The sequence below is a fragment of the Labeo rohita genome, chromosome 3 (assembly GCF_022985175.1).
Source record: "Labeo rohita strain BAU-BD-2019 chromosome 3, IGBB_LRoh.1.0, whole genome shotgun sequence".
Classification (NCBI taxonomy): domain Eukaryota; kingdom Metazoa; phylum Chordata; class Actinopteri; order Cypriniformes; family Cyprinidae; genus Labeo; species Labeo rohita.
Window position 1 is genome coordinate 30842470 of NC_066871.1, and position 14635 is coordinate 30857104.

At 36.3% G+C, this 14635-nt stretch overlaps 1 protein-coding gene and 2 long non-coding RNA genes across 6 annotated transcripts; 1 reads left to right on the forward strand and 2 right to left on the reverse strand.

Moving 5' to 3' along the window:
- Nucleotides 1-339: 339 nt before the first annotated feature.
- LOC127158370 (uncharacterized) lies at nt 340-2015 on the reverse strand. Of its 2 annotated transcripts, XR_007826147.1 has the most exons (6): nt 1516-2015; nt 1344-1403; nt 1179-1245; nt 1016-1072; nt 817-922; nt 340-636 (listed from the first exon to the last, which is right to left on the reverse strand). It is a non-coding gene; the product is annotated as an uncharacterized LOC127158370 (long non-coding RNA). The 2 variants fall into 2 exon arrangements; XR_007826146.1 differs by having other exon boundaries at nt 1344-2015.
- Nucleotides 2016-3032: 1017 nt separating this feature from the next.
- On the reverse strand, nt 3033-7529 carry LOC127163291 (uncharacterized). Of its 3 annotated transcripts, none has more exons than XR_007827470.1 (4): nt 6967-7529; nt 5314-5388; nt 5098-5213; nt 3033-4959 (listed from the first exon to the last, which is right to left on the reverse strand). It is a non-coding gene; the product is annotated as an uncharacterized LOC127163291 (long non-coding RNA). The 3 variants fall into 3 exon arrangements; XR_007827469.1 differs by lacking the exon at nt 6967-7529 and adding an exon at nt 5747-6440; XR_007827468.1 differs by lacking the exon at nt 6967-7529 and having other exon boundaries at nt 5314-5738.
- Nucleotides 7530-7652: 123 nt separating this feature from the next.
- Nucleotides 7653-14635, forward strand: gcat (glycine C-acetyltransferase). The gene is made up of 9 exons (XM_051106450.1): nt 7653-7943; nt 9382-9512; nt 9604-9705; nt 9793-9939; nt 10103-10257; nt 13097-13179; nt 13326-13497; nt 13754-13875; nt 14338-14635. The coding sequence occupies exons 1-9, from the start codon at nt 7724-7726 to the stop codon at nt 14487-14489; spliced, it is 1284 nt and encodes a 427-aa protein (XP_050962407.1). The 5' UTR covers nt 7653-7723; the 3' UTR covers nt 14490-14635.

Sequence of the window (14635 nt, forward strand, 5' to 3'; positions counted from 1 at the left end):
AAACAGGATAATTTTACATCCATTTTTTACAATGCAGATTGTATCAATGCAGCTTTACAGTATTAAACAGGGAAATAGTGTGTCGAAATCTAGGCTGCAACAAAGTCAGATTGAGCAGAGGTCTTGTGCCAATGGGTGTGTTGACGAGGTGTTCGCAGGGGATCTGTCTCTGGGGCTCATGTAGTTGTCATGGTCTCCGCTGACGTTCAGGGCTGTAGAGGTCATCTCTAGGTACTGATCCACCATCTGGACTGGATACGGACTGGATCCAGGGAACTGCAGTGACCATCTGATCTGGATTCATTCTGGATCTGGGTGGCTACAGTGACCTATACTGACATTATATGGATAACTTTGTTCAGGGCATTTTTTTAATCTCCTTTTGTGGTCCAAAAAAGAAAGAAAGGCATATGGCATTAGAGCAACACAAGGCCAAGGCTAAGTAAATGTTGACTCGATTTTCATTTTTGGGTGACTTACTCTTTTAAGGAAAATCATTTAATTCACTGTAAATGTATGTATATATATTGTAAAAAGAAAGTCAGTCTTACTGGAAAATTAGTCTTTTAACAACAGAAACAAAGTCATAATTCCAAGTGCGTACTGATCTCTCTCTGCATTGAGGTTGGACTCCTCCTGCCAAAATGAATGTACATAAATGGGACAGCACATAAATCAAATGGCAGTGCAAGCATACCAAAAACTTACATTTGATACATTTTTTAGAAGGAGATCAGGCTTTTTATCATTATTGTTTAATAATCAAAATATTAAGCATGACAATCAACAATTTTAAAATATGCAATTGTGGCTTACCCTTGTTTCTGGTATGTGTCCTAACAGAGCTCTTCTCATCCCACTTAATGTAATGGTGACTTCATACTCTTCAAGCACATCATCTCCAGAGTGAAAGAATATCTCTCTGGGAAAACGTTTAGAAGTGCACAACAGATAAAAATAGCTATAAATCCGTATGATGTTATAAAACATATTTTAAATTAGGTAAAACACGTACTTCTTACGTTTTCCTGTTAAAGTGACCTCTGCGTCTGCCCTGCATAACAATTCAAATCTGTGAGAAACGTTTAGGCTCGTTTAGGCACATACAGCTTACAAATATCTTCATAAAGTAATATTATCCTATATAATACATAATGTAAATGAGGTAAAACACTTACTTTAGGTGTTTCCTTGATAAAACCAACTTCCCCGTCTGCTCCGCATCGTGAGTGAAAGAAAATATCTCTGAAAAACAAAAGTTTAGGAGTGCACAACACAGAAATGTCACTATTAATCAATGTTATGTTATAAAATACATATATTAAATAGGGTAAAACACTTACCCCTTAAGTTTCCCTATTAAAAGCAGCTCATCTGCATCAGCTCCGCATTGCAATTCAAATCTGTGAGAAACGTTTAGGCTCGTTTAGGCGCGAACAGCATAACGTTATAAATATCGTCATAACGTAATATTATCTTACAAAATACATATCGCAACTTAGATAAAACACTTACTTTCGGTGTTTTCCTTGATAAAACTGGTCTCCTCTGTATCGTGAGTGAAAGAAAATATCTCTCTGAGAAAAAGTTTAGGAGTACACAGGACTCTGGTCTGTTCCGCATCGCGAGTGGATAAACATGTCTCAGAGAAAATTTTAGCCACATACAGCACATAAATATCGTTATTAAACGATATGACATTACATTACATTTTGTAATTAAGATTAAACGCTGTATTTCGCTGTTTACCGTCCTCATTATGCTCCGCATCGCGAGCAAAGAAAATGGCGTCTGTAAAAAATATTTCAGATGGGTGAGGCGCGCACACGAGCAAATGTCCCGGATGTGACTGATAACACTCAACAGTGTTAATAAGGGTAACTCTGCGTATTTACACCGGCCAGAGGGCGCTGTTTACACTAGCTAGTGTTAATCCTCTCAAATTCAACACCACAAGTTTAACTCTTTACTCTAAAAGTCCTTAACACCAGGATTTTAACACTGCAGATTTTGTTGTGTGTAGTTTTGTGTGAGGGGTAGGTTTAGGTGTCGAGTTAGGCTAAGGCTAGGCTAAATACAGTTTGGACAGTAGAAAAACCATTAAGGTAATGAATCCGTAACAATAGCAATTCCAGTATAAGTGTGAGTGTGTTTGAGAGAGAGAGCAAAATAATATTTGTTCTTTAAAACTATAAACATTAAATTGAAAAATATAATGAAAAGCATATTTTGTATAGCCTAATGAAGGATTATATAACAAATGAGATCTTGTAATAATAGGTATAACAACTTACTTTATTGTGCAAATTGGCCTTTCATCCTATAAATTGTTATATACAGAACCATTTATCTCTTGTAGTGACTGTAAATTGTGACAATATTCTTCTTGCATTAGGCAATATGTTAGCATATTTTAACATATTGCCTAATACAAGAAGAATTGTGCCACAAGACTAATTTGGTGTTAACATAACACACCTTGTTTTCCTTCTGTCCACAGGGTTACCTCAGTGTTTTTTTTTTTTTTTTTTTTTTTTTTAATATTAATAAAATAAGTTCAACAAATGTTATGCATATCTGTGTCGTTATTTGTAGGGAACGAAATGATAACATTAAATAATTTATAATGGGGCCAAAATTCCATTTAAACTTCTCTTAATTCTAAATAAAATGTGTTGAAATTACACTGTCTTAAAATACAACTTTTTTCAAGATAATTCTAATTATAATGCCAAACTTCGTTAAAATACATTTTCATGGTAAAGAGAGAGACTTTTTAGCTCTTAGAAAATGTAAATAGCACAATAACTGTGCATGCAAAATGCATATTTGTGCCACAACAGGGTTTGGCCCTTGCATAGTGTAACAAGCCCTTCTTCAGATACAATGACTACATCATGGAAATGTACACATTTTTGATAGAAAGTTACCAAGCTGAAATGGCACAGAATAGAAAGAATCACCTAAATACTTACTGTTTTAAGAACTCAAAGCAAACATTGTATTTTTAAATGACATATTTATTACATCATTTCAAACTGCTAGGGCAGTAGGGAAGACACATTAGGCATGGATTTATATTATTTTAACAAAACATTATTTTCAATGATTACAGATTTATATACATTTAAGCATTTCATAGCAGTCTAAACAGATCACTCTTTTACAATAGATTTAGTTAAAAAAACAACTTACATACATGTAACATAAATATGATTTTTATTCAAAGGGGTCATGAAATAAGAAATTAAAAGTCCTTTGATCTTCCAACAATTTACCGTAGATTCGTTTACAAACAAGGTACAGTTCGATGTGGAATTTTCAGAAAGATTAAAACTAAAAGACGATGCTGTGCCAATTATATTGGATCTGACAAGTGTGAGTAAAGTTTTTACGTGCTCACTTTTGCTTTGTCTGTTACTACAGATCGTTTGATATGTGCTTAATATTTATGTGTGTTTTAACCTCAATCACAGCAGCGTTCACCTATGAAGGATGTACACTGTTAAACATACACAACTGTTAGCCGAACATAGCAGTGGGGGTTTACTTCTGAGTCTACAATCCACCACGCCTATTCAAACAGAGCGTTCTGATGAGGGGGGTCAAAACCAGGACAGAAAAAAGCCTTTTACTTCTAAATTATGTTTTTTGATGTAAAAATCTTGATAACATTAAAAAGGGACATCAGAGAATGGTACAAATAATAATAAAAAAGGCAGTTCATGACCCCTTTAAAAAACAATAACAACATTTTCCATTAGTTACTTTTCACGTCTTCAGTCAAATTCTCCACAAACTCAATGTTGGGGGCACCTAGTCTCATGTAGACAGACCTTTAGACTGATGCCAGAAGATCTGGGAACCTTGGCTTTGAATGGCCAAGACCCGCCCAAGAGACCATATGACTGACAGGTCGTACCCTAGAAACTACATTTTGCAGATGTAAATGACGTCAAATAGAAGTCAGGGAACCAATCACATTTTGCTTTGTGCCGCATCATGTTTGGGGCATGGAACTGTCCACACAATAACAGACTAGTGTGTAAAACTCTGGGACATATTTTAAAGATTCTATGCTGCGAACTTAAAATATTTTATATACTTTTAAAATCCAGCATTTAGTTGATCCTGATAAGCGCTCATCGTCAAAGTTGTAAACATGACAGCTTTTCTCTTTCATGAGGGGGCTTGGCATACCGGCATCTTTGTTTCCAAACAGAAAATTAAAGAATGTGCGATATGCATCAGACGTTCACCCACTGATCTATAATAGAGAACAGATCAGTCATTATATATAGATCAGTGCGTTCACCCAACGGCCCGTGGGCGTGACTATCATGTCTTCAAATGAATGTGGAGTGAGGAACAATATTAATGAAATGCAGTGGCGCAAAAAGTAAGATACTAATGAAGTAAGAAAATGCTCCAATAAAGCATGTACATTCATTCTGTACATAATTTGATGGCTTGATGCTTTGGCTTCTTTTGGAAATATTTTCTTTGAAATAAAGGAAATATACTTACTAAACAGCCTTAAATATTCTTTTGTTGAACTTTGGTATAAAAGGAATATTACACTCGCAAATCATCCCTGATATTCTTGCTTAAGATGAAGAAGGAATAAATAAGTGATTGAATTCATTTGAGATCAGAAATCTCAACACTGATAGTCAAATTAAATCTTAGCGAGAACATGTGGCAGGGCTCCCTATCACCATTAAATAGACAAGATAGTGCTCTAATGCTGCTTTGCATGGACCAAACCAATCCCAACGTAGGTCCAGAACTCCCTCAAACGTGGGGCGAGAGCGCCAGTAACTCTGCCCCACCTCGACATCGGCTCCTCTGGGGAATTTGCAACAGGTGTAGCTGGGGCAACAATGATTTCAAGGGGGCCAATCCTCCATCTTATAAGTGCTAAACTTAAAGTTACTTCTTAATCTTGATCCAAGTGTTCTGTATGGAAAAAGAATGGAAAGGCCATTAGCACTTTTATGCATTGTCATCAATCACTCAAAATTAATAAATAAAGATGTAAATAACTTAATTTTGGTTAAACCCTGTCCAGTTAGTGAATGAAAGACTGTCACTTACCCGTGTCTCACCTACCTAAACTGTCCAGAAAATACCTCCACCTTCACCATAATTCCATGGCCGTACAGTGCTTGCACCAAGAGATGGCGCTGTTTCTTCAACTGAGAGCTGAACGTCTGTTAACGCATTACATAACCACATTACCTTTGGTCAGAATGGTTTTAATGTATTTAAACTTTCATTTTTAATTTCTTAAATAAAAATATTGGTACACACCAGAGTTGTGTCCACGGCAGCACAGAAATCTCCAGACTATTCTTAGAAGCCAGCATAAAAATCCAATTATTATAGCTGTGGTGAAAAATACTTACATTAGGATCATTGTTAGAAAGCGAAACATTTGTGTAATCAAATATAAATCTGATCTTGGTTTGTCATTTTATATGGTAATACTCGCTTCAGCTCAAAACGTCTTTTACTGTCTTATCGAGTGATTAAAAGGTTCTTAGTCAGTGTCTAATGATGCTTTAATGCCATTCTTTATCCTTTAAAACAGCATATGTATGCTTGAAGTGGCGATTATTATAAGTTATGATTAATAATGTCGTCCATTTTGTTAAAAACAGTACAGGAAGAAGATAATATACAGTCCGTGTGAGCAATACATAGTTTGACAATGCATATACGGCTAAAACATAAGAATTCTGACCTGAGTTGACGATTTCCATATGGAATTCCATTCGTATTTGTTGTTTAAAGTTCGGTGTTTCGTTTTCGTCTATGAACGCAACACGAAGGTGTTTGGATTTCCCGCGGATACAGAACGCCCCCTATCCGCGGCACTTCAAGATGAGTCTGTACTCAGGGTTGCCAAGTCCGCGGTTTTCCCGCGGAATTGGGCTGTTTTTAAGCTGTTGCTACGCTTTTATTCCCCCCAACGCGGGTTGAATGTTGAATTTACATAAATTATATTTGACTGTATTTTTTTTATTCTACCAGTGATACAACTGCACTTGTAAAGAAGGGCCACTGAGAATCCTGAGCTATGGTAATGGTTAATATATGTGACCCTGGACCACAAAACCTTAAGTAGTGGGTATATTTGTATACAGTAAATTGTGTCAAAATTATACATTTTTCTTTTATGCCAAAAATCATTAAGATATTAAGTAAAGATCATGTTCCATGAAGATATTTTGTAAATTTCATATGGTATATAAAAAACTATAATTAAAAAATATATAATTTTTGATTAGTAATATGCATTGCTAAGAACTTCATCTGGACAACTTTTAAAGTGCTTTTCTCAATATTTAGATTTTTTTGCACTCAGATTTTCAAATACTTCTTTTTCGGCTAAATAATGCCTAACAGACCATACATCAATGGAAAGCTTATGTCTTTTTTAACTTTCAGTTGATGTATAAATCTCAATTTCCAAAAATTACCGCTTATGGTTTTGTGGTCCAGGGTCACGTTTTTGTTTGTCGGCTAGGATTGTTACGCAGACCTGGCAACCCTAATAGCCCTCTGCTGGTGTGAATAGCGCCACATATAATGAAATCATGAAAGAAAATGAATTTGTGAGTAGCTTGAACGGATGTACACTACAAAACGAACATTTGTGCTGCCTGAATTTCCGAGATATTAAACAAAATATCACTGCACTTTATAGGCTATCTATTATTTATCCAACGCCGATTTTTTTTTTTTTAAATGTGACATGTTAAGAAACATACGAGATGCACATAACAAATGAAATTTTTGTATTCAGTCTAATAGTGAAAACTATATCATAACCAACAAAATACTAGCATAAATAGCCAGAACTGCTGAACTAAAGTGTGTTCATAATGGCTATAAGTAAATTCATTTTTTATTATAAAGATACAATTGGAGGGAAACACTAGTTTCATAAAAGCTGCTTACCTTTTTTTAAAAAAAAAAATTCCTCTCACTCATCTGCAAACCAAAAAGTTTGGTCCAAAAAGGAGGTCCAATATAGTGCTAAAAACGTACATTGCCATGTTTTTACCAACATTTTCATTTCTTTGGCAGAATGCCGTTGTTACATTGCCGACTGCCGGGAAATACTACCGCGAAAATGACGTGCTCTTGCACTTTCTCTTTGAATCGTAGATCCGCCAGCTTTTGTTACACATATTGGTCAAAACGGAAGTCCGCCTCTTTCCCGCGAATTAGTCCTGTCGGACAGTCCAACTGTTCTACATTTTGCCCATTCGTTGTTATGACCTTTCTCAACCATATCAAATGCATAATAGAGTTTGCAGTTGTAGTTGCTGACAATAGTATTTTATTTTTGCAAGCTGAGAATATCTATCTATCTATCTATCTATCTATCTATCTATCTATCTATCTATCTATCTATCTATCTATCGCAAAATCTCGAAAGCTAACGTTACAGCTTGTGTACGTTGCTACTTTAGCAATATATTTTGCTGCTGAAGTTACACAAGTTGTCAGTCTTACATCAGCAGCCTGTTTCTTTAAAGCGCAGAAACCTCAGCTGCGCTACCATTGGATAACGAGTGCACCACCCGCTTACGTCAACACGTTTGATTGGCTGATTTTTCGACGCCCATGTACATGACATATATCCGCCCCAACGTCATTCTTCCACTCCACATACATTGACTGTACTAGTAACTGTGATAGTGCGGGAGAAATGTCACTTCGCACAGCTGTTCGTCTTTTCAGTGCTCCCTTGAGGAGTGTTGTACAGCCCTGCGCTGCCAATGCAAAAAGAAAGTACGCGGCTGTGGCTCAAGCGCTGTCGGTGCTGGAGAACGAGCTGGACACTATCCGGGCAGCGGGCACATGGAAGGGTGAGCGAGTGATCACGTCCAAGCAAGGTCCTCATATCTACGTGGACGGCAGCAGAGGGGGTGAGCAGCACAGTGTGTGGACAGCCTAGCCAAAGAGTCAATTAAAACACAACAAATATACAACAAAATGGTATGATTAGGCTGTAGATTCTTGGAGGTACCTTCCAAAGGGAAAGAAAGTTAATTGCATACTGCTATTTCAGTTTTTCAGCAACTTTGCTGCATAAGAAACTGGAATTGTGACAACTCTTGTTTTCTCCCATAAAATTAAACTTTATTTGTAGCTGTTAAACTGCAGAAAAATATTTCAAGTCCCACAAATGTTTTGGTTTTTCAACATTTTTGTGTATTTGAATCCTTTCCAACAATGACTGTATGATTTTGAGATCCATCTTTTCACACTCAGGACAACTGAGGGACTCATATACAACTATTACAAAAGGTTGAAACACTCACTGATGCTCCAGAAGGAAAAACAATTTGTAGGAGCTGGGGGTGAAAACCTTTGAGCAGAATGAAGATGTACATTTTTCTTATTTTACCTAAATATCATATTTTTTTCATTTTATTCTGCCCATTAGAAGCTACAGAAGATACTTACATGTTTCCCACAAGACAAAATAATTTTACCCTGATCGTCAAATTCAAAAAGTTTACACCCCCCAGCTCTTATTGCGTTGTGTTTCTGTCTAGAGCATCAGTGTTTGAACCTTCTGTAATAGTTGCATATGAGTCCCTCAGTTGTGCTCAGTGTGAAAAGATGGATCTCATAATCATACAGTCATTGTTGGAAAGGGTTCAAATACACAAAAATGCAAAAAAACACAATTGTGGATCATTCATGTAGCAACACAGTATTAAGAATTAAGTGTACGAACTGTATTTTTATAAATTCAACTATTATTTTCTCTTGTGGACTAAACATTTTACACTCTCTTGTGTAAACATTTTTTTTGTGAAATATCTTATTCAGGTCAGTACTAAATAAAACATAACATGCATTTTTTATGATCCCTCTTATTTGGTAAAGTAATTACTATTTTGCAGATTCTGCAAGGTGCATGTAAACTTTTGACTTCAACTGTATATTTATGTGTATATATATATATATGTGTGTGTGTGTGTGTGTGTGTGTGTGTGTATATATATTTATTTATTTGAAACATTATTTTTTAAATAGTTATATATACATGATTATTGATATTTATTATTATTAATAGATTTTATTATATATTTTGGTTGGATTTATGTTTATTATTATCTTAAAACTCTTCCAAAGGTTTATGCATAGATGCTTGAAATGAGTAGTGCAGTATTTCTATATTTACTAAGTTCTATGAGTAGTTCTCTATTATTAATATTTTATATTATTTATTCAATCATTTTTTGTAAATGTGTAATGTACAACGAACAGATCTAAATAGCTCAAATAAAAAATATATATATATTTTTTTGTCTCTTCTCCTTTTGATCCCATAATTCTCTCTTTTTGTTTCAGACATATTGAATTTTTGTGCAAATAACTACCTGGGTTTGTCCAGTCATCCGGAGGTGGTGAAGGCAGGAGTCGACGCCCTGCAGAAGTATGGCGCTGGCCTTAGTTCAGTTCGCTTCATCTGTGGCACACAGGTAAGGAAAAATACTGTGTTTGCACACACTGTCACTGATGGCAATGCTTAATGATGCCTTAAAATATATCTGTTAACTGTCTGTTCTCTAGAGCATCCACAAGACCTTGGAAGAGAAACTAGCCCAGTTTCATGAAAGAGAAGACTGCATTCTATATGCGAGCTGCTTTGATGCCAATGCTGGTCTGTTTGAGGTCTGTTTTAACTAATTGTTATATTATACTGAAGTAAATAGCACTACCGCAAATACACTAACAATACATTGGCGCTCTTTGCTTTAGGTCCTGTTGGGTCCAGATGATGCAGTGTTGTCTGATGAACTTAACCACGCCTCTATTATTGATGGCATTCGATTGTGCCGTGCCAAGAGGTTCCGCTACAAACACATGGACCTGAATGACCTGGAAGAAAAGCTAAAAGAATCACAGGTAGATTTTGTATAAATCTTGTGTAACAGGATTTCATGCAAATCAGTGGTTTATGTGCATTATTTAAATAATGTCTGTACTAAACTGACTGACTAAAGATTTGCTTGATGAAAATGTATTACAACAGTTTAAGTTAGCTGTTACAAATGTCTGTTATTTACAGTCCTCTCGTCTGAGGTTGGTGGTCACAGACGGCGTGTTCTCCATGGATGGTGATGTGGCTCCTCTGCAGGGAATTTGTGATCTGGCTGAGCAGTACGGCGCCTTGGTCTTCATTGATGAATGTCATGCCACAGGATTCATGGGTCCCCGTGGCCGGTGAGTAGACAGAAATGTGCAAAAGTCTGATTCCGTCAGTAAAAATCCCATTTATTTTCTCAAGTGGAGGTTTGATTTTAATAATAACGTATCCACCTTATTCTTCCTGTTCATTAGCCACTATAGTGAAATAACAAGAAGAAAAAAATGTGCTTCGGTGCTGATAGCCTAGTGGGCAAGTGCGCCAACATACAGTGCCGTTGCACTACGGGCGTCCCGAGTTTGAATCCTCGCTGGAGGACCTGTCCTGATCCCGCCCCCTCTCTCTGTTCCACCTCACTTTCTGTCTGCTCTTCACTATCCTATCATAACAAAAGGGAAAAACACCAAAAAAAAAGGATTAACAATGTGCAGTTAACGTGAAAACTGTTCGTACTACAAACCAGTGTGTTCATAATTAATTAGCAGTATCAAGCAGCAAAACGAGCTGTTTCATACAGCTAAAAATAGCTAGACGTGGAAGTAGGGCTGGGCGATAAAACGATAACGATATGTATCGCGATAGACACGTGATCGATCAATAAAATCAATAAAAAATGTGTTCTAAAAAAACGGTCGATATTTTTTATTCTTCGTCGGAAGAAAACAGGTTGCGAAGCAAGTTTGGTTGCATTAACAAAGGCACTCGCTCTATAACCTAGCAACGTGGGAGTGACAAAATTATTAAATTAATATCTTGTATTGTAGAATGGACGCTCAGCACCGCCGAGAGTTTCGCGCCATCGTTAAAACGAAACCGAAAGTAAAACGCGCGCGCGCATTCAAAAGCAGTTTTAATACCCCACGTTCAGAGAGCGACTCCCCAATGTGCGCAAATTAGACTACATAACATATCTAGGCTGTAGGCTCTAGGTTGTGTAGTTGTATTTAATGCAACCTTAATATTCATTTAGTGCTCCTAACTATTTGAAGTTGGGAACACCAGTGCTACCAAGTAAAAAAAGTTAATTTCGAGCCCTGAACACAAGCAGCAGACCACCATGGAGAGGTACTCTGCATCAGTGCCTTATGACAAAGAATCTAAATGGTACAAAGATATAAGGGAGGCAGTGGCATATTTCTCTGTTTATATTTAACACTGCACTATTTTATTACACTTTATTAAGCATTTCTTACATTTTCTTTCATTTTGCACCTTAAATGTTAAGAGATAATTGTTAAGTGTTCATTGTGACTTTAGAATTATGTTTACATTTTAATTATTTGAGTTTTCCATGGTTGTTGACATTTCTGTCTTAATAACTGGGGGGGTTATGATCAGAGGAAGGTTAAGTTTAAAATAAAAATGTTGAAATGTAATATATTTTTCTCCTGTTCCTTATTTTAAATGGGTCATAAAAAATATCAATAATTATCGATATCGACCGATATGAAATGCTGATATCGTGATACAGTTTTCAGCCAATCGCCCAGCCCTACGTGGAAGCCAGACCCATGAAATTTACAAACTCATATGGCAAAAATAATGTGGATAAACTGTTCCAGACAGGTCCAGTGTGAGCTACAAAGTTGTTTATCATTTGTATGTTGTTTTTTTTTCTATGAAGCTGTCAACCCACATTAGTTCAACTTATCATTTAAAATAATTGTGAAAATCAACATTACTCATGATTCTGCAGAGAAATCAAAACAAGCAAATTGTGCAAAAAAAAAGCTCTGTAGCAATGGATTGTTTTGAAAACGCATCATCAGTTGGCCATATTGACAGCACTGAACATAAACAATAAGTGAACCGAACGAAACTTGCATATTTTGCTGATTATTGCTGCTGAAAATTGTAAGTAGTTGTCATGTTTTGGGCTGTACTAATCAGTCGGACCGGGAAAACATTAGGAGTACTGTAGACTGCCAAAAGTTATAACAAATCAAGGAGAAGAGTGCAAAAAACTCTCTGAGGAACAAAAGGCGTTCGTGTTTGGCCAAACTGAACCAGGATTTCCAGCGCAATATAATAATCTTGACATTCATGTGTGTTCTTATCATTTTCTGGTCAGGTGGGTGAAATATTAGGCTAATTAATTCATTAATTCATGCTGGTATGTATCTTTACCACCCATTTACTTTAGTTTGTCAAAATATTGCACCCTTTCCTGCTTATTAAGTCCTTCTCTATATGATTTAGCAGTTTCCACATGGTTTTTCCATGGTTTAGACAGCATAAATTAGCAGAACAACGTATTCAGTAGTACAATAACATGTAATCCATGCTGTTGTTTACATTCAAGTATTGCCAATATGGCCGCGCTTCCGGGTAACTGACCAAATCGTGACATAAGTGCAAACCCTCTATAATGAAGCATTGGAAATGACATGATAGTGAATACACTCCCTACACTCTTAAACTATGTAAATATTTGTCAAAAATATTATTATTTTGCAATAAATATAAAACGCATTGTTTTTATATGTTTAATTAACAGCTTTGAATCAATGTTTATAAATCGCTTTTATTTCAATTGCTTGTTTTTTTAGTTACAATTTCATATTATTTTTTAATTCAAATCAAACTTTTTGATGTTGTGATTCACCTTGTAGATGGTGGGTTTGGGTTATGCCTTTATAATTTCTTTAATGAATACTTTTTAAAAATCCCGATGGGAAAAATTACCATGGGAAATTCCTTATGGGAAAAGTTACTTTTACAACCAAAGCTGCTGAAAAAGTAAGCAGGCACCGTAGCACTCTGTGCCAAGGCCCTCCTGATCTGAAAATCGCTTTAGAGGGACCTCCAATAGTTTTACATTTTCTTGTATAAAAACTTATTTAAACTGTGTACGAAAGTATTATACCATATTATATTACATTATAAGTGGACATTTGTTCATTTCTTTTCACACAGAGGAACCGATGAGCTGTTGGGAGTGATGAACAGGGTGCACATTGTGAATTCCACTCTGGGAAAAGCACTGGGAGGCGCTGCTGGTGCGTATAGTTATCAAAAATCATCTGAAGCACTGTTTGCCTTTATAACAATGAAAAATAGCAAATAAAATTGCAGAGTTCCTTTGCTAAAAAGGCTGAAGCAATTTCAGCTGTTTCACATGTATATGTTCCTAATTCTTTGTCAGGTGGTTACACTGTCGGACCAAAGGCTTTGATTGAGCTTCTGAGACAGAGGTCTCGTCCGTACCTCTTCTCAAACTCCCTCCCTCCCCCTGTGGTGGGCTGTGCCACCCGTGCTGTGGAACTGCTAATGGCATCCAATGAAATTGCTCAGTCCATGGCAGCTAAAACCATGAGGTAGGAAAAGAGGGGGGAGTGGGCACTCTGTGATATTTGTAGATTCGGTTACACCCTTTAGCTTGTGTTACTGCTCTCTTTTTGTGGAGTTTGCTTTTCAAAGCAGTGGTCTGTCTAGGATGACATTGCAGTCAAAACAAAAAGAGCTGACTTTTGCTGGTTCAGTATGAAAGTATGAATGCTTTTAAGGATTTTTGGAGTTCACTGAGCTAATGATAACAATGGTCTATTGTGCGCCTTTTCTTTTTTCCCAAAGGTTCAGAAACAACATGACCCAAGCAGGGTTCACCATTTCTGGCACAGCTCATCCCATCTGTCCTGTGATGCTGGGAGACGCTCGTCTGGCTTCACTTATGGCTGACGACATGCTAAAACTAGGTAAGAATTCAGGCATGTCTGTGACCTTGAACCACAAAAAAAAAAAAGTCTTCAGTAGCACAGGTATATTTGTTGCAATAGCCAACAATACACTGTATAGGTCAAAATTATTGATTTTTCGTTTATGCTAAAAATCATTAAGATATTAAGTAAAGATCATGTTCCATGAAGATATTATGTAAATTTCCTACCGTAAATATATCAAAACTTTTTTTTTTATTTTTATTTTTTTTTTATTTTTTGTTGTGTGTGTGTTCTCCACACCCACAGATTTCAGATTTTTTTGTTGTATCTTGCCCAAATATGGTCTTATCCTGACAAACCATACATTAATGGAAAGCTTATTTATTCATCATTTATCCTGGGTCACATATAGTTCTAAAAAAAAAAAAAAAAATTCTACAAAATAAATTATGCAAGCCCAGCAGCCTGCTTAAACAATGTTTTTCTCTCTTTCATCAGGAGTGTATGTGATCGGTTTCTCCTACCCAGTCGTTCCCAAAGGAAAAGCCCGCATTCGAGTCCAAATCTCTGCAGCTCACACTGACCAGGACATTGATCGTGCCGTAGATGCCTTCATACAGACCGGCAGGAAGCATGGTGTCATTTCCTAATGTCAGAAACACAACTGACAAAGTTGTTGACTGTTAGAGTGAGCTTTAAGTTACATATCATAGCAAAAATGCTACTGAGATCAACAAAGGTCAAAGGATATTTGTATATTTTCGGAACTGACAGAATAAAATGACTTTCTTTATGA